Source organism: Oryx dammah, unplaced genomic scaffold, assembly GCF_014754425.2.
Source record: "Oryx dammah isolate SB20612 unplaced genomic scaffold, SCBI_Odam_1.1 HiC_scaffold_27, whole genome shotgun sequence".
Lineage (NCBI taxonomy): Eukaryota > Metazoa > Chordata > Mammalia > Artiodactyla > Bovidae > Oryx > Oryx dammah.
This window is the reverse complement of record NW_024070211.1, coordinates 29,022,699-29,049,759: the sequence shown is the minus strand read 5'-3', so window position 1 is coordinate 29,049,759 and position 27,061 is coordinate 29,022,699. Positions and strand designations below refer to the sequence as shown.

At 45.4% G+C, this 27,061-nt stretch overlaps 2 protein-coding genes across 6 annotated transcripts in view; one reads left to right on the top strand and one right to left on the bottom strand.

The window, feature by feature from the left end:
• Positions 1-156: 156 nt before the first annotated feature.
• On the bottom strand, positions 157-9,035 carry RNF25 (ring finger protein 25). 4 transcript variants are annotated; one of them, XM_040228344.1, is made up of 11 exons: positions 8,871-8,981; positions 6,499-6,573; positions 6,177-6,279; positions 6,022-6,089; positions 5,866-5,935; positions 3,231-3,352; positions 2,853-2,924; positions 2,611-2,754; positions 2,186-2,278; positions 1,015-1,149; positions 157-810 (listed from the first exon to the last, which is right to left on the bottom strand). In XM_040228344.1, exons 6-11 carry the CDS (start codon positions 3,324-3,326, stop codon positions 232-234), a joined length of 1,119 nt encoding a protein of 372 aa, XP_040084278.1. In that variant the 5' UTR covers positions 3,327-3,352; positions 5,866-5,935; positions 6,022-6,089; positions 6,177-6,279; positions 6,499-6,573; positions 8,871-8,981; the 3' UTR covers positions 157-231. The 4 variants fall into 4 exon arrangements, with proteins under 4 accessions (XP_040084278.1, XP_040084276.1, XP_040084277.1 ...); XM_040228342.1 differs by lacking the exon at positions 3,231-3,352 and having other exon boundaries at positions 8,937-9,035; XM_040228343.1 differs by lacking the exon at positions 3,231-3,352 and having other exon boundaries at positions 2,186-2,275; positions 8,937-9,035.
• A 19-nt stretch (positions 9,036-9,054) lies between these two features.
• STK36 (serine/threonine kinase 36) overlaps positions 9,055-27,061 on the top strand; it is a 31,345-nt gene continuing 13,338 nt past the window's right edge. The window contains exons 1-11 of one of the 2 annotated variants that reach the window (XM_040228339.1): positions 9,055-9,376; positions 9,839-10,013; positions 10,941-11,081; positions 11,194-11,271; positions 12,410-12,540; positions 12,780-13,029; positions 15,950-16,043; positions 16,325-16,494; positions 16,660-16,847; positions 17,350-17,449; positions 22,878-23,021. In XM_040228339.1, the coding sequence (XP_040084273.1) occupies positions 9,930-10,013; positions 10,941-11,081; positions 11,194-11,271; positions 12,410-12,540; positions 12,780-13,029; positions 15,950-16,043; positions 16,325-16,494; positions 16,660-16,847; positions 17,350-17,449; positions 22,878-23,021 (1,380 nt within the window). In that variant the 5' untranslated portion in view covers positions 9,055-9,376; positions 9,839-9,929. Of the gene's footprint in view, positions 9,377-9,554; positions 10,014-10,940; positions 11,082-11,193; positions 11,272-12,409; positions 12,541-12,779; positions 13,030-15,949; positions 16,044-16,324; positions 16,495-16,659; positions 16,848-17,349; positions 17,450-22,877; positions 23,022-27,061 lie in introns of those variants that run through there. The other variant, XM_040228338.1, reaches the window with a different exon arrangement.

Genomic DNA, 27,061 nt, shown 5'->3' with positions numbered 1-27,061 from the left:
GGAACCCACTATTCTAGCTGAGATGTCAGACTCTTCCTTTATCCAGACCTTGATCTCTTGGGAGAAGAGACTTCAGAACAAAATCGGGGCTACTCTGGCATGCTCGTCTTCCTAGAAATTTAGAAAGAGCCACACTTCATGGGTTAGGCACTGCTGAGTTAGGAAAGCCAAACAAGGCCAATCTCTTTATTACCCACTCCCGACCCAATTCCCTGTCCCCCCACAGTACTGCTAGGAACCATCCTCTGACTCGAGGCTCACAGGTTCTCTTCGAGTACCAGGCCGGTAGGCTCCCCGACCCCGAGGCAGGCGGGAATAGGAAGAAGCCGGTGTCCGACTCTTGGCGCGTTCCCAGTGGGCACAGTCCCGAGTCCTGCGGGGTGGGGGACCCTGCCATTCTCCAGGCCCCTTATCTTGGGGAGGACCTTCACCCCCTTGGTTACGAGACTCTGGCTTTAGGTCCATGGACTCCTTGAGGGGCCCTTCAGGAGACTGCAGTTCCTGGGTGTCACTGGTACCTTTGAGGGTATTGCACTCCCCTCCTTTCAGGTGCCTCCGTTCAGGCTGTCTCCATGGGCCTCGACTGGCCCGGCGGGGATCGAGCACAGTTTTCTTGGTCTCACCCAGCTTTGGCAGATGTGGCCCAGCCCCTGGAGTCTTCTCACATGTGTACTGGGAGGCGATAGGCAGAGGAGCTGACAGGGCAGTGTGAGTAGCTGATGTGGTGGATGGTTCGGTGGCAAGGGCGCTGGGCTGGTGGGATCCTCTGGAGACATCTATAGCTGACTCGGGTTCCAAAGGGGCAGGAGGCTAGGAGGAAGTGAGCAGAGACAGTGACAGAGATACAGTTCCTTAGAGCAGGGAACTGCAGGACCCTTGCCCAGAGTCCAAGGCGACAGCCATCAGCCTAGACCTCCCAGGGTAGAGCAGAGCTCACCCGTGGGCCATGGCAGGGCGGGTGCTGGTTAGGAAGGTAGCTGTCATCAAAGGAGGGGAGGGAAACCCTTCTCTCACCTGCTGAAGCCTGATGAAGTACCGGTTACGCTCAGCCTCAAGGTCGATGATGCCCCCCCTCTCCTGCTGTCTCTGGTACAGCCTCTTGCGCTCTTCTTGCTGGCGCAAGCTCTCTGCATCAGGCTGGTACAGCTCCTGGAGGGAAAGGAGCAGAGTGGAACGAAGGGAAGAATAAACAGAAGGCAGACCTGAAATCCCTGCTCTTCCAGACTGCCTCAGGAGATGGGCTCAAGATTCTTGGTTTTATCCCTTGGATTAGGCTCATTAGAGGGCTTCCCTCATAGCTCAGTTGGTAAAGAATCAGCCTACAATGCAGGAGACCCTGGTTCGATTCCTGGGTCAGGAAGATCTGCTGGAGAAGGGATAGGTTACCCACTCCAGTATTCTGGCCTGGAGAATTCCATGGACTCTACAGTCCATGGGGTTGCAAAGAGTTGGACATGACTGAGGAGCTGTGTTGGAGAAAAGCAGCCATCAAATTAAAAGATACTTACTCCTTGGAAGAAAAGTTATGACCAACCTAGACAGCATATTAAAAAGCAGAGATGTTACTTTGCCAAAACAGGTCCATCTAGTCAAGGCTATGGTTTTTCCAGTAGTCATGTATGGATGTGAGAGTTGGACTATAAAGAAAGCTCAGTGCTAAAGAACTGATGCTTTTGAACTGGGATGTTGGAGGACTCTTGAGAGTCCCTTGGACTGCAAGATCGAACCAGTCCCTCCTAAAGGAGCTCAGTCCTGAGTGTTCATTGGAAGCACTGATGCTGAAGCTGAAACTCAAATACTTTGGCCACCTGATGCAAACAGCTGACTCATTTGAAAAGACCCTGATGCTGGGAAAGATTGAAGGCGGGAGGAGAAGGGGACAACAGAGGATGAGATGGTTGGATGGCATCACCAACTCAATAGACATGAATTTGGGTAAACTCCAGGAGTTGGTGATGGACAGGGAGGCCTGGTGTGCTGCAGTCCATGGGGTCGCAAAGAGTCAGACATGACTGAGCGACTGAACTGAACTGATTAGGCTCATTTGGAACAAACTTTAGATTTTTGCTAGGGGCCATGGCTTTGCAGAGGGGGCCCAGGCAGCTTAAGCCCAATTCCAGAAGTCCCATTCGAAGCAGACAAGATGCCATTGATCTCGATTTAGATTAGAAGAGAATTCTCTTACCATGGGCTGCTGGGGTTCAGGGGCTGCTTTCAGGGAGGCAAGATCGTACACGAGTGGCTCTCTGCACACCGGGCATTGCACACCAACGGCCTTCTGAAAAGAGAGGTGAAATCACACCCCTGCTTCCCGGCCCAAGGCACTCACCAGCTGGCCAGCCTCAACTGCAGAGAGTTGGGACAAAGGGGCATGGGCCTACCCACCCAGCAGTGAGCGGGGACAGAGCAGGGGCTGCTGAGCTTGAGGTGTGAGAACCTTCTGAAACCACATGCAATATGATTATGTAGATATGATGATGCCCTTTTTCCTGAACAGAAGTGAACTTTTATTCAGCTCAAAGGTACCTATGACCCTGAAAAGGCTAAGAAGGCCCTGGAACGGAGGGATAGAAAGGCTGTGAGTCATGCAAACAGGGGTGAGGAGTCAACCTGTTCGGGTGCGGCGTGCTGCCGTTCCTGCTCTCGCTCCCGTCCCTGGGCCTGCAGCTCGTGCTCCATGTGCTGGATGTACCGGGCCAGGCAGTGGCAGTGGAAGTAGTGGTAACAGGGCGTTTTGGTAAAGGCCTCCTTCTCCTGGAGGGAGGGTGGAGGTGGGACACTGTTAGCACTCTCTCCCCCGAGCCCCTGTGTGTGTCACCTGCAGACCCCCAGGTCCCAAGAGAGTAACCCACCTGGAAACCATAGAGGCAGATGACGCACTGGCCATGGGGGATGTTGTTATCCGTGAGAATTTCCTTCCCTTTCTGAGAGGAGAAAAAGCTGTTCAGATAGGGAGGCAGGGGCCGGAACTGTGAACGAAGCTTGTCAAGCTATTCCCAGGAGTGACTGGCAGGGCTGTCTCCCATGGGGCCAGTTTGCCTCGTGGTCATGCATTTCAGTTTTGGTGATAATTTCTGCTTAGAATCAATCCTTCCCCATGTGCCACCCCTCCCCCGCAAATCTACCTAGCTCCAAAATCCAATTTAATTGTTTTTCCACTCATTAAGTCACTTGAAACACTGGGGATGAAAATAAAAACTTAGAAAAAAAAGTGTTCATTTAAAACTCACATCTTCTGTGAGGACTTTCTTTAAGTATTTCTCCCTCAATGAGCCTGTTGTGGAGTCAGCTTTCAGAAGGAAAGTGAAGGCATGGACACCCCACATGGACAGAGAACTGGAAAGGCAGCACACTATGAAATACACATGTGCACTGTCACTTAGATAGCGACTACTCTGGAATTCCACAAAGTTCAAAGCTGCATCGTGGAGGCTGATTCAGAAATGCTACAGTGCTCCATGCCCATTCTAACTCCAGGCCACCCACCTTCATTCTTTTATGAACATTTTCCTTAAAAACTGAAAGCAGAGGAAAATAAGGCTGCATTTGTGTTTCTGATCTCAAACAAAAGTTAGCTGTGTATACTAACTTGTAGCTCTAGGCATAATTTCGCCTGGGTTGTTTTTTTCATTAGGGTAGAAACTCTGAGGAAAAGAACCAAGACTCTTTCTAGTCAGCTCCATTGGCAGACTACCAGAGATCTCTTCAAGAAAAGTAGAGATATCAAGGGAACATTTCATGGAAAGATGGGCACAATAAAGGACAGAAATGGTATGGACCTAACAGAAGCAGAAGATATTAAGAAGAGGTGGCAAGAATACACAGAACTATACAAAAAAGATCTTCATGACCCAGAAAATCACAATGGTGTGATCACTCACCTAGAGCCAGACATCTTGGAATGTGAAGTCAAGTGGGCCTTAGAAAGCATCACTATGAACAAAGCTAGTGGAGGTGATGGAATTCCAGTTGAGCTATTTCAAATCCTAAAAGATGATGCTGTTAAAGTGCTGCTCTCAATATGCCAGCAAATTTGGAAAATTCAGCAGTGGCCACAGGACTGGAAAAGGTCAGTTTTCATTCCAATCCCAAAGAAAGGCAATGCCAAAGAATGCTCAAACTACCTCACAATTGCTTTCATTTCACACGCTAGCAAAGTAATGCTCAAAATTCTTCAGGCCAGGCTTCAACAGTACATGAACTGTGAACTTCCAGATGTTCAAGCTGGTTTCAGAAAAGGCAAAGGAACCAGAGATCAAATTGCCAACATCTGTTGGATCATCGAAAAAGCACGAGTTCCAGAAAAACACGTTCTGCTTTATCGACTATGCCAAAGCCTCTGACTGTGTGGATCACAACGTGGATCACAACAAACTATGGAAAATTCTTAAAGAGATGGGAATACCAGACCACCTGACCTAGCCTCTGAGAAATCTGTATGCAGGTCAGGAAGCAACAGTTAGAACTGGACATGGAACAACAGACTGGTTCCAAATAGGAAAAGGAGTATGTCAAGGCTGTGTATTGTCACCCTGCTTATTTAACTTATATGCAGAGTACATCATGAGAAACGCTGGGCTGGATGAAGCACAAGCTGGAATCAAGATTGCTGGGAGAAGTATCAATAATCTCAGATATGCAGAAGACACCACCCTTATGGCAGAAAGTAAGGAAGAACTGAAGAGCTTCTTGACGAAAGTGAAAGAGGAGAGTGAAAAAATTGGCTTAAAACTCAACATTCAGAAAACTAAAATCAGGGCATCTGGTCCCATCACTTCATGGGAAATAGATGGGGAAACAGTGGAAAAAATGACAGACTTAATTTTTGGGGGGCTCCAAAATCACTGCAGATGGTGACCACAGCCATGAAATTAAAAGACGCTTGCTCCTTGGAAGGAAAGTTATGACTAACCTAGATAACATATTAAAACGTACAGATATTACTTTGCCAACAAAGGTCCATCTAGTCAAAGCTATGGTTTTTCCAGTAGTCATGTATGGATGTGAGAGTTGGACTATAAAGAAAGTTGAGAGCCGAAGAATTGATGCTTTTGAACTGTGATGTTGGTGAAGACTCTTGAGAGTCCCTTGGGCTGCAAGGAGATCCAACCAGTCCATCCTAAAGGAAATGAGTCCTGAATATTCTTTGGAAGGACTGATGCTGAAGCTCCAATACTTTGGCCACCTGATGAAAAGAACTAACTCACTGGAAAAGACCCTGATGCTGGGAAAGACTGAAGGCAGGAGGAGAAGGGGATGACAGAGGAGGAGATGGTTGGATGGCATCACTGACTCAATGGACATGAGTTTGAGTAAGATCCGGGAGTTGGTGATGGACAGGGAGGCCTGATGGGCTGCAGTCCATGCGGTTGCAAAGAGTCAGATGTGACTAAGCAACTGAACTGAACTGAAATGGCAGACTACCCTTCAAATGTTTATTTATGGCTAGACCCTCCAGGCAAGATCTCTAGCTACTATCAGTTGCCAATGCCAGGAGAACAAGAAACACACTCTTGGCGAAGCACGAAAAATACAAGTTAAAGAGAAAAAATAATTTTGTCAAGATGCTGGTACACCTGTGGTGGATTCATGTCAATGTATGACAAAACCAAAACAATATTGTAAAGTTAAAAAAAAAAAAGATGCTGGGATAGGCAACTTGGGGAAGCTACAGTGCTGTCTTTTGGGGAGATTTTTTGAAACAGAAGACAGTCTCATCTTTCTGGATCAGTTTAGGCCTTACCCAAACAAGAACTAAATGAATGTCTCCAAACATATTTAAGATTCTAGGCCCATAACCTCTGTTGAGAGACACTGCTGTAGCTGGAAGGGAAGGACATTTCTCCAGGCTAGCACATATCTTACCTCGATGAGTTCATAGAGCATGGCAGTACCCAGTCCAGCCTCAGCCACATGGCTCAGCGCCTGTGAGATCCTGGCGGGAGAGGGCAAAGCAAACATGAGGCCTCTCCAGACTGAGTTGTTTCCCACATTTTCCCTGCTCTGACTAGCCTGACTCACTTGTGGATCTGTTCATCTGAGAGTCCTCGGGGGTTACGGATAGAAATCTGTGGCACCTCATGGGGATACTAGAAGGAGAAAATAACATATTACTGCTAAAGCCCTCTACCCCCAAGGCCTCTCCCTTCCTCCTGTTGCTGCCATAGAGGCCTCACCTGTGTTGGAACCTGAAGCACCAAAGTGAAGCAGACATACTGGGAATCCTGGTCCTCTGCAGTGGCAGGGTGCAGGGTGATGTAGATTTCCCATGGCGATGACCTACAGGTGGATGAAGTGGAGACCTGGAATATGACTGTGCAGGGGCTTGATGGGAAGAGAGTGAAGTGGGCAGAAGTGAGCATCAGGCTCCTTCTTTCGGTGTGATTAAAGGAACAATGTCCACATGACAGAAATATTTTTGAATCAAGGCTCACAGATACTGCATGGAATCCTCTTATTACCAAGGGGACTCCTGCCCATCTCCAGTTGAACACGTACCTGCCATTTCCTTTAACTACCTGTAGTTCATCCAAGTAGATAGACTCTAACACTTCAACTTCAGAGGGAAGGACCCTAGAGAGACAGGGGGAGATTATCTTACTGTTACAAGTCTTCAATATTAAGTCCTACTAAGGTCAACAAAGGCTGGCTTTGTAGAAAAATGGTCATCTGGCTGAGTGTATTCTCTTGCTGACCTCCATAAAAATTCAGGAAATGTTTCTAATTTGTCAAGTGGCCAGGTAGGAAGCACGGGAATCAGAGTTTTAGAGATCATTTCTGCCAACAGATGAGGAAACAGATTCCCAAAAAGATGAAAGGCTAGCCCAAATCTCAAGGCTTAATGGAGGCAGAACTGGAACCAGAGATAGGTTTCAACTCCCTGTTTTAAGTTTCATTGCACTGTTGGCTGTCTGTTAGTGTCATATTTCTTATGACATTCATTGATTAGCATTAAAGTTACCAGTACCACTTCTGGCTTTCCTTACACCAGTGTTCATCATGGATCCCAGAGTCTACGCACACTGCCAATACCAGTTATTGCAAACCTCTTCAAAGGAAATACCAACTTGAACAGAACAGATCTATGTGCTGTAAAGGCTGTGTTGCAATGGAAGAGCCATCAGCCTTGGAATGAGGAACAGGTACCAATCACTTACCAGCTATGTGATCTGAGTAGTTTCTTTTATCTGTCAGCCTGAATTACCCTGTCTACCACTTATAGATACTATCACCCACTCCAGGGTTATCATAAGGATGAAAGGTAATTTGTTTATGTGAAGTGCCTAACAGTATTCTGACTATAGTAGTTAGTCTATGTCCCCTTTCTTTCCTGTTTGTGTATAACCTTTTCCCATAAAAGGAAAGACAGAAGGATGTAGTTAATACTCAATATATTTATGATCCCTGTTGTCGGACTGATCTAGCTCAACCTGTCCAGGTCAGGATCCTGTGGTCCTGATGTAAATCAAAAGACCCACGTTTCCTTAAACGAAACAGGAGATGTAATGCCACTGAAGATGAGTGGCTGGCTTGAGGGCACAGCTTTACCCAGATAACATGTGGAAAGATACGTTTGGTTTGCTTTCTCATGCTTATATCTTATTCCTTCTTCACTAAGAACAGAGTTGCCCTAGCTTGATATATATGTGTGCGTGTGTACAAAGAAAGATTGATTCTCAAAACTTTAAAAGTCTTTTTAAGTCTTAAGCACACAATATATAAAATAGATAATGTAGATTAACAGTTGAGTAGTTCTGTTTGGCAAGAGCGTCAGGTAGTTAGAGCACCACAGACTAGCTGTACCATCAATATTGCCCTTGTCATGGCACAAAGTGTCCCCTTAGAATCTTAAAGTCCCCCTGAATAAGTTGTAAACCACATCTAGGAGGTCTCAAAAAAGGTCAGCACTGGCTGGGCTCCCTGAACCAATGAAACACTGAGGTACAGCCTCCATCAAGAGGTCCTTCAATACTTCACACACCCTACCTGTGACTTGGGCTCTGGATGTGAGATATGGGATAAAATGGTGACAGAAAAAAAGGGGAAGGGGAACTGTAAAATGCCCTAGAACTAAGAACATAAGTTTTGGAATCAGATAACCTGGATTCCTAGTGATAACCATGTACCTTTTGGCAAATCATTTAACCTCTTCAGGTCAGGTTGTCTCAGGTGCTACACCACAGAGTTGCTACTGAAAAGGAGGCTTCTGTATGTTACAAAGCCATCTTGATTCTCTCAGCTATTCTAAGGTGGATGACACACCCACTTTTTTAACAGTTGAGGACACTGACTCACAGAAGCTAGGTGGCCTGGTCAGCATCACATAGCTAATAAACTGTGAAGTGAATCCATATTTATCTATTTCCAAACCCCTGAGTCCTTCCAGGTTCTGGTCCCCTTGTTAAGAATGCTTAAGACAAGGAACTAGGAGGGCTTTTGTGAGGTGTAAAGCTTTATTCAGACAACAATCTTCATTCATTAGTGCTATCGGTAGGGGAGAAGGCTGAGGCTGAGGAAAGCCTCAGCGAAATAGTCTGATTCAAGGGCAATGAGGAACGGGGGACTGACTGGAGGATATCGGTTCCGGGGATAAGGGATGGGGGAGAGATTTGATAAACAGGCATTCCCCCGCACCGGGACCTTGAGCAAATCCACTTCAGATAGAGAAAATGGGACGGGGTGAAGTTGGATGATCGAACCAGATAAGGCGCGGCCCGAACTGGCCAGGCCGGCGCTGATGCGGTCTCCCGGTCAGACAAGCGCCCCTCCACCACCCACCCGCTCCTCAGTCCAGAACTCTCAAGTAGAAATGTCAGCGTCTCTTAACATCCCTCATCCCTCGCCCCGCCACACACACCCGCCGTACGGACCGTCCGCGGCTGCCGCTAGTCCCACGGATTCAGGCGGTCAGCCAAAGCCCATGCCCCCAAAGTTACCAGTCCTCTTCCCCTGCAGCTGCCGACGCAGACACCGCCATGTCTTCTGCGGCCCGCAGCCGGAACCGGAAATACTCTTCGCGCAGTCGGAGGCGGCGAGTTAAACAGGGGAGGAAGGGTGGCTAGCGGCCGTTTCTAGGCAACCGCCGAGTCCGGGTCCTTAGATGGTCCTGATGGCCAAGGCACGGTTCGGAAGCGCCCTTAGGAAGTGCCTATGGTCGGCCCACTGTCTCGCCCACACCCCTGAACCTCTCTGTTCTCCGAACCTCTGACCAGTTCTACCGAGTAAAATTGGTAACAGTGTGAGTCTAAAGAGACCGGCAGTGGGGGTGGAGAAGAACGCTAACTCAGGCAAAGTACGAAGGCAGCCAGAAGGGGCGGAGCTGAAGGCCAGGGCCGGCGTCCCTCGGCGTGAGGAGCTTGAAGCTCCTAGGCTGGGGGTAAGAAAGGGGCTCCTGTCCGCTGAGCGCGCGGGCTGAGGGTGCTGAGGAGGGTGGCAGTGGCAGGAACTTTGGGGGTGGCTGGAAGGGGCGGGGTCGGTGGGCGAGGCTGGACGGAGAAGGGCGGGGTCGGCGGGAGCGAGGCTGGGCTGAGGGGGCGGGGTCGGGGGCGGTGAGGCTGAGTGGAGAGGGCGGGGCCGAGGGGAGAGGCCGAGTGAAGGGGGCTAGGGTCGGGTGGGCTAGGCTGGGTGGACCGGGAATGGGTCTCGCGGTTGGGTAGGAACGAGGTTGTGTTGGGGGGCAGCAGGAGAAAAGGAAGAACTACAGGAGGCGGTCTGCTCCAAGATACCATCTTTTCATCCACTGCGCCCTACCTTGTTTATGAGACCTGGATTGTTATGAAAAAAAAAAAAAGAAAAGGCAAGGCGGCTAACGTTAACCTTTCTTCCGTGTCCGAGCCAGGCCTCCCAGATGTGTGGAACTGTCCCTGGAGCTGTAGCCCTTCGTCACCATCTCTGCCTCCTTCCTTCTGAGTGATCCTGAAATCTCTGTCATGGAAAAGTACCACGTATTGGAGATGATTGGAGAAGGCTCTTTTGGGAGGGTGTACAAGGGTCGAAGAAAATACAGTGCTCAGGTGGTGAACAAGGAGGGACATCTTGGGTGGGATTCCACACTCTGAACCCCGGTGGAGTATGGGACCAGAGCAGTGACCTGTGTTCCTAAGACACTGACTCCTTCATACTTATGAAATATGAGCTCTGAAATTGGCTTACTTGGGTTCAGATCATAGCTCCACCACTTTCTAGTCTTAGAACTATAGACAAGTTACTCAACCTTTCTATGTCTCAGTTTTCTCATCTATAGAATGAAATTAAGAACAGTGTCTGAGTGATGGGGTTTGAGGATCAAGTATGATGTCACACTGAATCACTTGACACCGTGTCTGGTACCTAGCAAACAAATTATTGTTATGAGTAGTAGTAGTATCTGGGGCTTCCTGGGTGGCTCAGACTCTAAAGAATCTGTCTGTAGTGCCGGGGACCCAGGATCAATCCCTGGTTTGAGAAGATCTCCTGGAGAAGGGAATGGCAACCAGTATTCCTGCCTGGGAAATCCCATGGACAGAGGAGCTTTGTGGGCCACAGTCCATGGGGTCTCAAAGAGTCAGACACGACTGAGTAACTAACACTTCCGCTTACAATATAGGAAGTAACTTACACTTCCACTTGAGCTCTATTCTACCCTCTTAATTTTTTCTTCCTTCTCTTTCTCCTAAATCCCTTAAACCTTGAGTTCTTTATCCAGATCAGAACACCTCTCCCAGAATCCACCAAAAGGATCTAACTGACAAAGGCAGTTTTCTCCTAGGGCAAGAGGCAGGGGAAGCCTGGGTAAGGTCAGTTGGAGGGTACCCATGGAGGGTACCATGGGTAAAGTGGATTGGGAGACTAGCAAAGTACAGTGATAATTGTTCTCAGACAATCTCAGTCAGCTCTGGAGCCCTGAGGCTAATGTTTCAATAGTGCAATTAGGCCTTGACTCTTGACCTTACCACTGACAGGTGGTGGCCCTGAAGTTTATTCCAAAACTGGGACGTTCAGAGAAGGAGCTGAGGAATCTGCAACGGGAGATTGAAATCATGCGGGGTTTGCGGCACCCCAACATTGTGCATATGCTTGATAGCTTTGAGACTGACAAAGAGGTGTGCTTTGGTTTGGGGGGTCACTTCTCCCCAAGAGGAAGGGTCCCAGGAATTTCCCAGCCTCAAAATGCACACGTTTGAAGCCATCAGCAGCACTGCCTATTCCCTGCAGGTGGTGGTGGTGACAGACTATGCTGAAGGAGAGCTCTTTCAGATCCTTGAAGATGACGGAAAACTTCCAGAAGACCAGGTATTCCCAGCTCAAACTTCTCCTGCCCCTGACCTCTCCTCAGGTTAAGAACTGTAGGAAGAGCTGAGGGTGCAGAGAGTCTCTAAGCTGAAAACTCCTGAGTAAAATATAAGAGTCTATTTGTATATGGAGGCAATGTGGCATGACAGTAAGGTATGTGAAAACTGGAACCCAAGTTCTCTGAATACAGAGATTAGGTCTGACACTTTCTAGCTGGGTCTTCTTGGGCAAATTAGTTTAACCTCTCTTTACTCAGTTTCCTCATTTTAAAATGGAAATAATAATAATGTGTACCTCGTAAGGCATTAATGGGAAGAGTAATGAATTGATTCATGTAAAGTGTTTGAAAGAGTACCTGACACACACTATTCAATAGTTAGCTATTATTTTAGGAAGCTAATATTATTCCTGTTGTTAGGCACCTTTAGGAAAGAAGTCCAGGTGTGGTGGTACCAGAGAGACAGGAAGGGATAAGAGTTGTGGTTAAGGCAGGATTCACCACCAAGACACAGTAGTTAGCAGTAGGTTGAACACATTCTCCAGCCATATTCATTCCAGGGATTTTTGTGTACTCGGGCAAGTAGGCCCCCATCAGGACTTCCTGTCACAGCATTCTGCTTCCTTCCAACCATCCATCATTATTTGTAAGTCATCACCTTGTTTATTTTGTCTGTCTTGTTTGTTTGTCTGGCTACAGCTCTTGGGAACAGGGACTTTGTCTTATGTAATGACAGTTAATATATATGAATATATAATACATATAATATGTATAATATGTATGAATACTTACTAAGTGCCAGGCACCATTCTGAGTGTTCCATCACTTTACATGCTTGAACTCATTTAAATCCTCACAATGATCCTATGAGACAAGTAAAATCATTATTGTTGCCTTATCAATAGATGATGAATCTGTGAGGCACAAGAAAATTTGCCTGTGGTCATGCAGGTAGTCAGTGAGACTGAATTTATTTTCCTTAAACAAATGAAAGACAAGAACTAAGAAATATATTGTGTGATGCTCTGGAAGAAAGGGAGGGAAGAGAAGGTCATGTCTACAGTAGTATTAGAGTGGAGTCCTTGGGCTCCTTCCTTTGACCTTTCCTTTCTTCCTCCCGCCTGACTGTTTGACCTGTAGGTTCAGGCCATTGCTGCTCAGTTGGTGTCAGCCCTGTACTACCTGCATTCCCACCGTATCCTCCACCGAGACATGAAGCCTCAAAACATCCTTCTTGCCAAGGGTGGTGGTATCAAGCTCTGTGACTTTGGGTGAGGAGCCTGACCTTGTGTCGCCACTTCTGGTTTTGCCGGGAGCTTTGTCCTGTATGCTTGACTTCCCTGGGCCTCCTTTTAGAACCTGGGCTGGAGAATGGGATTCCTGCTGGGTCTTTTAGAAGGCATTCTCTCTGTTCAGGTTGGGGAAATCTCACACAGTAATAGTTGGCAGTGAGCACCTCTAGTTTTGACTGAATATCTTCTCTCCATTTCCATTCCATCATCTTCTGCAGGTTTGCCCGGGCTATGAGCACTAACACAATGGTGCTGACATCCATCAAAGGCACACCACTCTACATGTCCCCAGAGCTGGTGGAGGAACGACCTTATGACCACACTGCAGACCTCTGGTCGGTGGGCTGCATATTGTATGAGCTGGCAGTAGGCACGCCTCCCTTCTATACCACGAGCATCTTTCAGCTGGTCAGCCTTATTCTCAAGGACCCTGTGCGCTGGCCCCCCACCATTAGTCCTTGCTTCAAGGTAATGGATACTGACAGATTGCTTTTGCATCAGTAACCTGTCTCTGTCCTATTCCCTTTTCCACAGTTTCTTTTCCCAGAGCTGGGGTTGCACTTGGCAGTTAGTGAATTAATGCAGGAGCTGGGGCAAGCTGTCTTGCTTTTGTACTGCTGGGGCTTATTCTGGGAGGGTGACCTAAGGTCTGCCAAGCCTGAGAGTCTGCCAGGTGGGCCTATATCAAAATGAAGAAGAAATTTCAAGATCCCAGAAACAGTTACTGGTCCCTTTCAGTTCAGTTCAGTTCAGTCACTCAGTCATGTCCAACTCTTTGCGACCCCATGAATTGCAGCACTCTAGGCCTCCCTATCCATCACCAACTCCTGGAGTTCATTCAGACTCATGTCCATCAAGTTGGTGATGCCCATCCAGCCATCTCATCCTCTGTTGTCCCCTTCTCCTACTGCCCCCAATCACTCCCAGCATCAGAGTCTTTTCCAATGAGTCAACTCTTTGCATGAGGTGGCCAAAGTATTGGAGTTTCAGCTTTAGCATCAGTCCCTCCAATGAACACCGAGGACTGATTTCCTTTAGAATGGACTGATTGGATCTCCTTGCAGTCCAAGGGACTCTCAAGAGTCTTCTCCAACACCACAGTTCAAAAGCATCAATTCTTCTGCGCTCAGCTTTCTTCACAGTCCAGCTCTCACATCCATACATGACTACTGGGAAAACCATAGCCTTGACTAGACAGACCTTAGTTGGCAAAGTAATGTCTCTGCTTTTGAATATGCTATCTAGGTTGGTCATAACTTTCCTTGTAAGAAGTAAGCGTCTTTTAATTTCATGGCTGCAATCACCATCGGCAGTGATTTTGGAGCCCCCCAAAATAAAGTCTGACACTGTTTCCACTGTTTCCCCATCTATTTCCCATGAAGTGATGGGACTGGATGCCATGATCTTCGTTTTATGAATGTTGAGCTTTAAGCCAACTTTTTTACTCTCCTCTTTGACTTTCATCAAGAGACTTTTTAGTTCCTCTTCACTTTCTGCCATAAGGGTGGTGTCATCTGCATATCTGAGGTTATTGATATTTCTCCTAGCAATCTTGATTCCAGCTTGTGCTTCTTCCAGCCCAGGATTTCTCATGATGTACTCTGCATAGAAGTTAAATAAGCAGGGTGACAATATACAGCCTTGACGTACTCCTTTTCCTGTTTGGAACCAGTCTGTTGTTCCATGTCCAGTTCTAACTGTTGCTTCCTGACCTGCATATAGGTTTCTCAAGAGGCAGGTCAGGTGGTCTGATATTCCCATCTCTTTCAGAATTGTCCACAGTTTATTGCTTTAGCATAGTCAATGAAGGAGAAATAGATGTTTTTCTGGAACTCTCCTGCTTTTTCCATGATCCAGCAGATGTTGGCAATTTGATCTCTGGTTCCTTTGCCTTTTCTAAAACCAGCTTGAACATCTGGGAGTTCATGGTTCACGTATTGCTGAAGTCTGGCTTGGAGAATTTTGAGCATTACTTTGCTAGCATGTGAGATGAGTGCGATTGTGTGGTCGTTTGAGCATTCTTTGGCATTGCCTTTCTTTGGGATTGGAATGAAAACTGACCTTTTCCAGTCCTGTGGCCACTGCTGAGTTTTCCAAATTTGCTGGCATATTGAGTGCAGCACTTTCACAGCATCATCTTTCAGGATTTGAAACAGCTCAACTGGAATTCCATCACCTCCACTAGCTTTGTTTGTAGTGATGCTTTCTAAGGCCCATTTGACTTCACATTCCAGGATGTCTGGCTCTAGGTGAGTGATCACACCATCATGATTATCTGGGTCGTGAAGCTCTTTTTTGTACAGTTCTTCTGTGTATTCTTGCCAGCTCTTCTTAATATCTTCTGCTTCTGTTAGGTCCATACCATTTCTGTCCTTTATCGAGCCCATCTTTGCATGAAATGTTCCCTTGGTATCTCTAATGTTTTTGAAGAGATCTCTAGTCTTTCCCATTCTGTTGTTTTCCTCTATTTCTTTGCATTGATCGCTGACGAAGGCTTTCTTATATCTCCTTGCTATTCTTTGGAACTCTGCATTCAGATGCTTATATCTTTCCTTTTCTCCTTTACACACTCTCTATTCTCCTAATTTCCTATTAGATGCAGTGTCCAAATGATTTCTAGATTTGCCAACAGAGCCATCAGTCCTCTTCCTGAAAGGAACAATCTTTAGATATCCTAATGGCCAGAGCTAGTGGAGCTAGCTCACTGATTAGGAGCAGAGTATAGAGATGGTGCCTGTTCATTGCAGTTAAATCTCAGTAGGCCAGGGAGGGAGGAAAAAGAGTTAACCCTGATTTGAGCCTTCAATAAAGTCTAAATGCAGCCTTCTCCCAGAGTAAAATCTCATTATAACTTTCCTTTATTTTAGCTAAGATGAAAAGAGACAAGTTTCTCCCAAAGCTATTTAGTTAAGGAAGCCCAAATAATGACCAAAAAGAATCTGAACAAAGGAGGGACTTCTTTGGTGGTCCAGTGGTTAAGACTCGGGCTTCCACTGTAGGGAGCATGGGTTTGATCCCTGCATGGTGAGCATGCAATAAATAAATGCGTGTGTGCTCAGCTTTTAAGACATGTCTGCTATAAGAATGCACTCTGGGGACTTCCCTGGTGGTCCATTGGTTAAGAATCTGCTTTGTGATGTAGGGGACGTGGGTTGGATCCTTGGTCGGGGAACCAAGATCCCACATGCCATGGGGCAGCTAAGCCCATGTGCCATAGCTAGAGAGTCTGTGCTCCACAACAAAAGCTCCCAAGTGTTGCAACTAAAACCTAACACAGCCAAATAAATAAATAGGTATTTAAAAAAAAAAAGTATTGGTTGACCAGTTCTGGTGAGTTTGAGAGCCTATGGAGAAGTGCAGACTGATGAGGAATCCTTTCTTTCCACAGAACTTCCTTCAGGGACTGCTCACCAAGGATCCCCAGCAGCGTCTGTCCTGGCCAGACCTCTTACATCACCCCTTTATTGCTGGTCGAGTCACCAGTGAGTCTTTAGGGTTCCCAGGGCTCTCGCATTTCTACCCAATATAACCCCTGGCCCCAACATCTGGATCCAAAGTACATTCTTTATGCCTCCAGCTTGAATTTTCTTTTCAGCTTTTTGCATGACCCTTGCACTTCCCTTGCAACCCCCTTCCCTCTTTGTCACTTTGTCAAAAGGGCTTCTTTGCACAGAAGCCTGAAGATGCTGCCATTGTCTCTGGCCAGGTGGAAACAGTGGCACAGCTCCAGTATGATCATGTGTTCCCTCTTCTCTTTTTGCAGTACTAACCGAGCCAGGAGGCCCAGATTTCGGTACCCCATTCACCAGTCGCTTACCCCCAGAACTTCAGGTCCTAAAGGACCAACAGGCTCATCGGCTGGCCCCCAAGAGCAATCAATCTCACATATTGCGGCAAGCCTGTAAACGCATGGCTGAGGAGGCCAAGCAGAAGGTGAGCAGGGCAGAGGGGTATGTATGACCTAGCCAGACTAGTGACTGGGGAAGGTAGAGCAGGAGGGTGACTTTCTAGGGTTGGGAAAGGGCTTCAAATGAAATTCATAGTGTCTTATGGCAAGCAGATAGTTCTGACTCAGTGTCTCCTGCCCATTTCCTGCAGAAACACCAGAACACAGGATCTCCCCTTGAGCAAGAGGATAGGACCAGCAAGGTGGCTTCTGGCACAGCCCCTCTGCCCAAACTCAAGGACACTCCTCAGGAACCAGGCCTCTTAACTGGGGTTGTAGCATCAGAAATGAAGAGCAGCTGGGCTGACTGGGGTGCTGGAGAGGCGCCGCCTGTACCTCGGTGAGGAGGGTAGAGCCCAGGGTCTATAGGATGACATGACTTGCAGAGCTTTGGCTCCAGTCAAAGCAAATGCAGCATGGTCCTGTCACTCTCACTGCCTAAATGTGGCCAGGGCCCTGGGAGTCTAAGTTTTGGGTTCTTGAATTCTGATTCCAGATGCTTTCCTGATTTCATCAGGAAACATGGTAACTTTCCTTTCTCTATGTCTCAGTTGTACATTAACCAAAAAGGAAAAAAAAATCATCTCCAGACACACAGAAAGAGTATTTGAGTTGAGAGCTACAGGGAAAAACCAACAAGGTAGATTTGAAAATAAGATTCACAGTGGGAGGGCAGTCAAGGATATATGTGTAGTGAACATATGCTGTCTTGGCCAGATCCTAGAAGATCTCCTGTAGCCAGTCCTCTATGTCCATTCCTACGCTGGACCTAGAGGGAGGGACAAGTTAACCCTAAGCCTCACAGGTCTGGAACTCATCCTACTCCCTGCTTCCTCTGGCAGGGAAAACTGGATCACTCAGGACTGTGAGCAAGCGTTCCCAGAGCTGAGGCCGGAGGTGATGGGGCAGCAGAGCCTTGATGCAGTGGATCTGGAAAATGAGGTGAGTGAGCCCTAGAGGTTCCTCTTGGCTTTGTCCCTGCCACGGGTGTTAGGTCTTGGTAGTGGTTTTCTGTAACAGTGATTCCAACCATCTAAGGTTGAGTCCCCTTATGTTAAAAATTGCTTCCTTCTTATTCATAGATTTTAATTGCATAGTATGTGAACATTTAGTTATAAAAAATTGGAGTACATAAGTAGAAAGGAAGGTCCCCCTTAGCCTTATCTCAGTCCCGAGTTATCTGTCTCCTTCCAGACTTTCTGTGGTTTTATATGTACGTATGTAGCTACACAGAATATATAGTTTGGCTGTTTTTACATTACTGAGTCCAGACTGTAGGTATTTTTTTTCTTCATGCATCTCTTACTGTATAATCTATTGTAAAGAATTTTCTACACCTACTTCAATCTTTTGTTTTTTTAGGGTTTTAACTTTTTATTTTGGAAAGGTTTCCAATTTAAAGAATAATTGTGAAAATAGCACCAAGAATTCCTATATACCCTTTTACTCAGATTCACCAGTTATTAAAATTCATTTTAGGGTGAGTTGCAGATATGCCCCTTCATTGCCAAAGACTTTAGTGCATATTTGCTAAGAACTAGGTGATGCACTTGCACTACCTCAGTACAATTTATAGAAGTCAGAAATCTGACATTGATATGATTCTGTTCCTTAATCCACAATCTATATTTTGATTTTTCCAATTGCTCCACTAGTGTTTATAGCAAAAACACATTCCCCCCTGATCCACAATCCCGTCCCGTGTCATTCACTGCATTTAGTTGTTATACTTCTTACCTTGTTTTTCATGATTGACAGATTTTAGGTGCCCAGGTCAGTTATTTTGTAGAATGTTCCTCAGATCAATACTTCCACATGGTTAGATACGAGTCATGCATTTTTGGTAGAAATGTTACATGAGTGATGATGCACTGTCAGTACGACAATCTTTTTTTTTTTTTTTTTTTTAAGATTTGCTTGTTTATTTTTGGCTGTGCTGAGTCTATGTTGCTGCATGCAGGCTTTTTCTAGTTGTGGCAAGAGAGGGCTACTCTGGTTGCAGTGAGCAGTCTTCTCATAGCGTGGTGGCTTCCCTTGTGGTGCACAGGATCTAGGACACGTGGGCTCCTGTAGTTGTGGCATGTAGGCTTAGTTGCCGCACGGCATGCGGGATCCAACCCGTGTCCCCTGCTCTGGCAGGTGGATTCTTAACCACTGGACCACCAGGGAAATCCTAGTCTTTTTAATAACTTCTTAGTGTCTCCTAACATGGATGTGCCATGATTTATTATTCCCTTATAAGTTCAGTTCAGTTCAGTTGCTCAGTCGTGTCCAACTCTTTGCGACCCCATGAATCACAGCATGCCAGGCCTCCCTGTCCATCACCAACTCCCGGAGTTCACTCAGACTCACGTCCATCGAGTCCGTGATGCCATCCAGCCATCTCATCCTCTGTCATCCCCTTCTCCTCCTGCCCCCATCCCTTCCAGCATCAGAGTCTTTTCCAATGACTCAGCTCTTCGCATGACGTGTCCAAAGTACTGGAGCTTCAGCTTTAGCATCATTCCTTCCAAAGAAATCCCAGGGTTGATCTCCTTCAGAATGGACTGGTTGGATCTCCTTGCAGTCCAAGGGACTCTCAAGAGTCTTCTCCAACACCACAGTTCAAAAGCATCAATTCTTCGGCGCTCAGCCTTCTTCACAGTCCAACTCTTACATCCATACATGACCACAGGGAAAACCATGGCCTTGACTAGACGGACCTTAGTTGGCAAAGTAATGTCTCTGCTTTTGAATATGTTATCTAGGTTGGTCATAACTTTTCTTCCAAGGAGTAAGCGTCTTTTAATTTCATGGCTGCAGTCACCATCTGCAGTGATTTTGGAGCCCCCCAAAATAAAGTCTGACACTGTTTCCACTGTTTCCCCATCTATTTCCCATGAAGTGATGGGACTGGATGCCAAGATCTTTGTTTTCTGAATGTTGAGCTTTAAGCCAACTTTTTCACTCTCTTCTTTCACTTCATCAAGAGGCTTTTTAGCTCCTCTTCACTTTCTGCCATAAGGGTGGTGTCATCTGCATATCTGAGGTTATTGATATTTCTCCCGGAAACCTTGATTCTAGCTTGTGTTTCTTCCAGCCCAGTGTTTCTCATGATGTACTCTGCATAGAAGTTAAATAAGCAGGGTGACAATATACAGCCTTGACGTACTCCTTTTCCTATTTGGAACCAGTCTGTTGTTCCATGTCCAGTTCTAACTGTTGCTTCCTGACCTGCATACAGATTTCTCAAGAGGCAGGTTAGGTGGTCTGGTATTCCCATCTCTTTCAGAATTTTCCATAGTTTATTGTGATCCACACAGTCAGAGGCTTTGGCATAGTCAATGAAGCAGAAATAGATGTATTTCTGGAACTCTTTTGCTTTTTCCATGATCCAGCGGATGTTGGCAATTTGATCTCTGGTTCCTCTGCCTTTTCTAAAACCAGCTTGAGCATCAGGGAGTTCACAGTTCACGAATTGCTGAAGTCTGGCTTGGAGAATTTTGAGCATTACTTTGCTAGCGTGTGAGATGAGTGCGATTGTGTGGTCGTTTGAGCATTCTTTGGCATTGCCTTTCTTTGGGATTGGAATGAAAACTGACCTTTTCCAGTCCTGTGGCCACTGCTGAGTTTTCCAAACTTGCTGGCATATTGAGTGCAGCACTTTCACAGCATCATCTTTCAGGATTATTAAACAGCTCAACTGTAATTCCATCACCTCCACTAGCTTTGTTCATAGTGATGCTTTTTAAGGCCCACTTGACTTCACATTCCAAGACGTCTGGCTCTAGATTAGTGATCACATCATCATGATTATCTGGGTCGTGAAGATCTTTTTTGTACAGTTCTTCCGTGTATTCTTGCCACCTCTTCTGAATATCTTCTGCTTCTATGAGGTCCATACCATTTCTGTCCTTTATCGAGCTCATCTTTGCGTGAAATGTTCCCTTGGTATCTCAAATTTTCTTGAAGAGATCTCTAGTCTTTCCCATTCTGTTGTTTTTCCTCTATTTCTTTGCATTGATCGCTGAGGAAGGCTTTCTTATCTCTCCTTGCTATTCTTTGGAACTCTGCATTCAGATGCTTATATCTTTCCTTTCCTCCTTTGCTTTTCACCTCTCTTCTTTTCACAGCTATTTGTAAGGCCTCCCCAGACAGCCATTTTGCTTTTTTGCATTTCTTTTCCATGGGGATGGTCTTGATCCCTGTCTCCTGTACAATGTCACGAACCTCATTCCATAGTTCATCAGGCACTCTATCTATCAGATCTAGACCCTTAAATCTATTTCTCACTTCTACTGTATAATCATAAGGGATTTGATTGAGGTCATACCTGAATGGTCTAGCGGTTTTCCCTACTTTCTTCAATTTGAGTCTGAATTTGGTAATAAGGAGTTCATGATCTGAGCCACAGTCAGCTCCTGGTCTTGTTTTTGCTGACTGTATAGAGCTTCTCCATCTTTGGCTGCAAAGAATATAATCAGTCTGATTTTGGTGTTGACCATCTGGTGATGTCCATGTGTAGAGTCTTCTCTTGTTGGAAGAGGGTGTTTGCTATGACCAGTGCATTTTCTTGGCAAAACTCGATTAGTCTTTGCCCTGCTTCATTCCACATTCCAAGGCCAAATTTGCCTGTTACTCCAGGAGTTTCTTGACTTCCTACTTTTGCATTCCAGTCCCCTATAATGAAAAGGACGTCTTTTTTGGGTGTTAGTTCTAAAAGATCTTGTAGGTCTTCATAAAACCGTTCAACTTCAGTTTCTTCAGCGTTACCGGTTGGGGCAGACTTGGATAACTGTGATATTGAATGGTTTGCCTTGGAGACGAACAGAGATCTTTCTGTCGTTTTTGAGATTGCATCCAAGTACTGCATTTCGGACTCTTTTGTTGACCATGATGGCTACTCCATTTCTTCTGAGGGATTCCTGCCTGCAGTAGTAGCTGTAATGGTCATCGGAGTTAAATTCACCCATTCCAGTCCATTTTAGTTTGCTGATTCCTAGAATGTCGACATTCACTCTTGCCATCTCTTGTTTGACCACTTCCAATTTGCCTTGATTCATGGACCTGACATTCCAGGTTCCTATGCAATATTGCTCTTTACAGCATCGGATCTTGCTTCTATCACCAGTCACATCCACAACTTGGTATTGTTTTTGCTTTGGCTCCATCCCTTCATTCTTTCTGGAGTTACTTCTCCACTGATCTCTAGTAGCATATTGGGCACCTAATAACCTGGGGAGTTCCTCTTTCGGTATCCTATCATTTTGTCTTTTCCTACTGTTCATGGGGTTCTCAAGGCAAGAATACTGAAGTGGCTTGCCATTCCCTTCTCCAGTGGATCACATTCTGTCAGGCCTCTCCACCATGACCCACCCGTCTTGGGTTACCCTGCAGGTATGATTTGGTTTCATTGAGTTAGACAAGGCTGTGGTCCTAGTGTGATTAGATTGACTAGTTTTCTGTGAGTATGGTTTCAGTGTGTCTGCCCTCTGATGCCCTCTTGCAACACTTACCATCTTACTTGGGTTTCTCTTACCTTGGCGTGGGGTATCTCTTCACGGCTGCTCCAGCAAAGCACAGCCACTGTTCCTTACATTGGACGAGGGGTATCTCCTTACCGCCACCATTCCTGACCTTCAACGTGGGATAGCTCCTCTAGGCCCTCCTGTGCCTGCGCAGCCACCACTCCTCGGGTTGCTTCTCCCGGCTGCCGGCCCTGGCCTCGGGCGTGGGTGGCTCCTCAAGGTCACCGCCCCTGGCCTCGGTTGCAAGGTGGCTTCTCCTGGCCACCCCTGATCTCGGACGCGGGGTGTCTCCTCCTGGCCGCCACTGACCTCGGACGCAGGGTAGCTCCTCTCGGCCGCCACCGCTGACCTTGGACGCAGGGCAGCTCCTCTATGACTAGCTTTATTATGTTGTTATTATAAACCATGCAGTGGACATTTTCCTAGGTATCTCTTTATGTACACATGCTAGTGTTCTCCAAGAGACTTTTCAAGACCTCTCACATACTGCCAATTGTATCTTTTTAAATTGGTGGCTGAAAAAAATACAGCTGTGCTAAAGGAATCACTGGCTTTTTGCAGTTACTTCATGATTCCCTGGGCTTCCCAGGTAGAGAATCTGCCTGCAATGCGGGAGACCTGGGTTCAATCCCTGGTTCGGGAAGATCCTCTGGAGAAGGGAATGGGAACCCATGCCAGTATTCTTGCCTGGAGAATCCCATGGACAGAGGAACCTGGGGGGCTACAGTCCATGGGGTCGCAAAGAGTCCATCATGACTGAGTGACTAACACTTTCACTTTACTTTCGTGATTCCCCAGGGTGCGAGCTATTGCCTCGAACCTGACACACTCCTCCTGACCTCTTTCTCTCCCCGATGCCTCAGGAGCAAGACAGCGATGATGAGTGGCAATACCTGCTACAGACTACCGAGCCCGTTCCTGTCCAGCTGAAGGCCCCTCTCACCCTGCTGTGCAATCCTGACTTCTGTCAGCGCATCCAGAGTCAGCTGCATGAGGCTGGAGAGCAGGTAACTGGCAGAAGGATACCATGGATGGGACTGGAGACTGTTTTGACAGATGAGGTGTTAAAAAACATTAATTAGCATAAAGAGAAAGTCCCTTTCCAATTTTCTTTCACTACTGTCTGTTTAATTCAGGGAGATTTGGTAATTTCTTTTAGTAATACAGAAAGAGCAATGCTACTTTGAACATCCATGAGGAAATCTTTGTGTGAACATATGTTTTCCGTTTCTTTTCTGGAAAAGGTCAGTTTTCATTCCAATCCCAAAGAAAGGCAATATTCAAACTACTGCACAATTGCACTCTTCTCTTGGGTTTCTCTTTCTAAAGGGAAAAAGTATTCTTCAGAGCAAGGTTAAGAAAGCTTTCAGCTGTAACCTTTTTAGGCATTGACTGCCAAGAGGGAAAAAAAATGGAGGATATCATTTAATTGCTTCTTCTTTTTTAAAGATTTTTTAGATGTGGACCACTTTTAAAGTCTTTATTGAATTTGTTACAGTACTACTTCTGTTGTTTTATATTCTGGTTTTTTGGTCAGAGGCATGTGGGAGCTTAGCTCCCTGACCAGGGATTGAACTCACACTCCCTACACTGGAAGGCGAAGTCTTAACCACTGAACTGCCAGGGTAGTCCCATAACTACTTCTCAAATGAGAGAAAACACATTTCTACAAATTTTTTGACAAAATTAAAAATACAGATGTAACAATTTATTATATTTTCTAATACAGGTATACTAATGATCACCATAATTCAGTTTTAGAATATTTTCATTACCCCAAAAAGGTAATTCCTAGCTATTTACAGTTAATCATCATTCCTACTCATAGCACTTACAAGGAGATTGCTTTCTGTCTCATAGATTTGCCTTTTCTGAACATTTTACAAAAATGTGATCATACAATGGATGGTCTTGTGCTTCTTTCTCTTAGCATAATGTTTTTTGAGGTTTCATTCATGTTGTAGAGTGTATCAGTACTTAGTTCCTTTTTATTGCTAATTAGTATTCTATTGTATGTATATATCACATTTTGTTTATTTGTTCCACAAATTGATGGGAATTTGGGTTGTTTCCACTTTTTGGCTTTTATAAACAATGCTACTTTGAACATCCATGAGGAAATCTTTGTGTGAACATATGTTTTCCGTTTCTTTTCTGGAAAAGGTCAGTTTTCATTCCAATCCCAAAGAAAGGCAATATTCAAACTACTGCACAATTGCACTCTTCTCACAGGCTAACAAAGTAATGCTCAAAATTCTCCAAGCCAGGCTTCAACAGTATGTGAACCGAGAACTTCCAGATGTTCAAGCTGAATTTAGAAAAGGCAAAGGAACCAGAGATCAAATTGCCAACATCCATTGGATCATAGAAAAAATAAGAGAGTTTCAGAAAAACATCTACTTCTGCTTTATTGACTACTCCAAAGCTTTTGACTATGTGGATCACAACAAACTGTGGAAAATTCTTAAAGAGATGGGAATACCAGACCGCCTGACCTGCCTCTTGAGAAACCTATATGCAGGTCAGGAAGCAACAGTTAGAACTGGACATGGAACAACAGACTGGTTCCAAATTGGGAAAGGAGTACGTCAAGGCTGTATGTTGTCACCCTGTTTATTTAACTTCTGTGCAGAGTACATCAGGCGAAATGCCAGGCTGGATGAAGCACAAGCTAGAATCAAGATTGCTGGAAGAAATATCAATAACCTCAGATATGTAGATGATACCACCCTTATGGCAGAAAGCAAAGAGGAACTGAAGAGCCTCTTGATGAAAGTGAAAGAGGAGAGTGAAAGAGTTGGCTTAAAGCTCAACATTCAGAAAACTAAGATCATGGCATCTGATCCCATCACGTCATGGCATGTGAAAGGGGAAACAATGGAAACAGTGACAGGCTTAATTTTCTTGGGCTCCAGAATCACTGTAGATGGTGACTACAGCCATGAAATTAAAAGACTCTTGCTCCTTGGGAAAAAGCTGTGATCAACCTAGATAGCATATTAAAAAGCAGAGACATTACTTTGCCAAGAAAGGTCCGTCTAGTCAAAGCTATGGTTTTTCCAGTGGTCATGTATGGATGTGAGAGTTGGACCATAAGAAAAGCTGAGTGCCAAAGAACTGATGCTTTTGGACTGTGGTCTCAGAGAATACTCTTGAGAGTCTCTTGGACAGCAAGGAGATCCAACCAGTCCATCCTAAAGGAAATCCGTCTTGAATATTCATTGGAAGGATTGATGCTGAAGCTGAAGCTCCAATGCTTTGGCTACCTGATGCGAAGACGTGACTCACTGGAAAAGACCCTGATGCTGGGAAAGATAGAAGGCAGGAGGAGAAGGGGACGACAGAGGATGAGATGGTTGGATGACATAATTGACTCAATGGTCATGAGTTTGAGTAAGATCCAGGAGTTGGTGATGGACAGGGAAGTCTGGTGTGCTGCAGTCCATGGGATCGCAAAGAGTTGGACACTACTGAACAACTGAATGCTTAGTTTTGAAATGAAATGATTTTTTCATTTCTCTTGGGCCTATGCATAGGAGTGGAATTGCTGAGTCAGATAGTAAATTTATATTTAAATTATGTTATGTATGCTAATCTGTTTTCCAAAGTGGCTCTACCATTTTGCATTCCCAGCAATGTATGAGGGTCCTCATTTCTCTACATCTTTGCCAACATGTATTCAGTTCAGTTCAGTTTAGCTCAGTCACTCAGTCGTGTCTGACTCATTGCGACCTCTTGAACCGCAGCACCCCAGGCCTCCCTGTCCATCACCAAATCCCAGAGTTTACCCAAACTCATGTCCATTGAGTTGGTGGTGCCATCTAACCATCTCATCCTCTATCGTCCCCTTCTCCTCCTGCCTTCAATCTTTCCCAATATCCCATCCCACCCAACTTCTGTCTTTTCAAATGAGTCAGCTTTTCACATCAGGTGGCCAAAATATTGGAGTTTCAGCTTCAACATCAGTCCTTCCAATGAACACCCAGGACTGATATCCTTTAGGATGGACTGGTTGGATCTCCTTGCAGTCCAAGGGACTCTCAAGAGTCTTCTCCAACACCACAGTTCAAAAGCATCAATTCTTTGGCACTCAGCTTTCTTTATAGTCCAACTCTCACATCTATATATGACTACTGGAAAAACCATAGCCTTGACTAGATGGACCTTTGTTGGCAAAGTAATGTCTCTGCTTTTTAATATGCTATCTAAGTTGGTCATAACTTTTCTTCCAAGGAGTAAGCGTCTTTTAATTTCATGGCTGCAATCACCATCTGCAGTGATTTTGGAATCCCAAAAACTATCTGTCTCTTTGAATATAGCCATCCTAGTGAGTGTAAAATAGTATCTCATTGCTATTTAAATTTGCATTTTGCTAATAATTAATGTGAGCATCTTTTCATGTGCTTACCAGCCATTTGTAGATCTTCTTTGGTGAACTATCTAATCATTTGCTTTCCTTATTTTAAAGTTGTCTTCTTATTGAGTTGTAAGAGTTCTTTATATATTCTGGATACAAGACCTTCATCAAATATGCGATTTACAAATATTTTCTCCCAGTCTTAATCTATCCTTTTACTCTTATAAGAATGTCTTTTGAAGCACAAATGTTTTGGATTCTGAAGTCCAGTTACCATTTTTTCCCTTTGTGGATTTTGCTTCTGATATTATATTAAGAAATCTTTTTTTAAACCCAAAGTCTTAAAGATTTTCTCCTATTTTTTTTAAAAAACAACTTCCAGAATTTTAGCTCTGACATTTAGGTCTCTGACTCATTTTGAGTTGATTTTTATATGTATTTTGAGGTAGAGATCTAAATTCATCTTTTTGCATGTGGATATATAATCATCCCAGCACCACTGGTTGAAAAGACTCTCCTTTTACCACTGCATTGTCTTGGCACCCTGAGCCTCTCGTTTGGCCCCTACATGTCCTCCTTGTGTCAGATAATTTTTCAGTGGGAAAGGAGGTTAGCAAGTCTGCCTCCAGGGTAAGACTTTCTGAGGTGGAATTCCAGCTGAACTACTGTGTGTGTTTTTTATCTATGGCT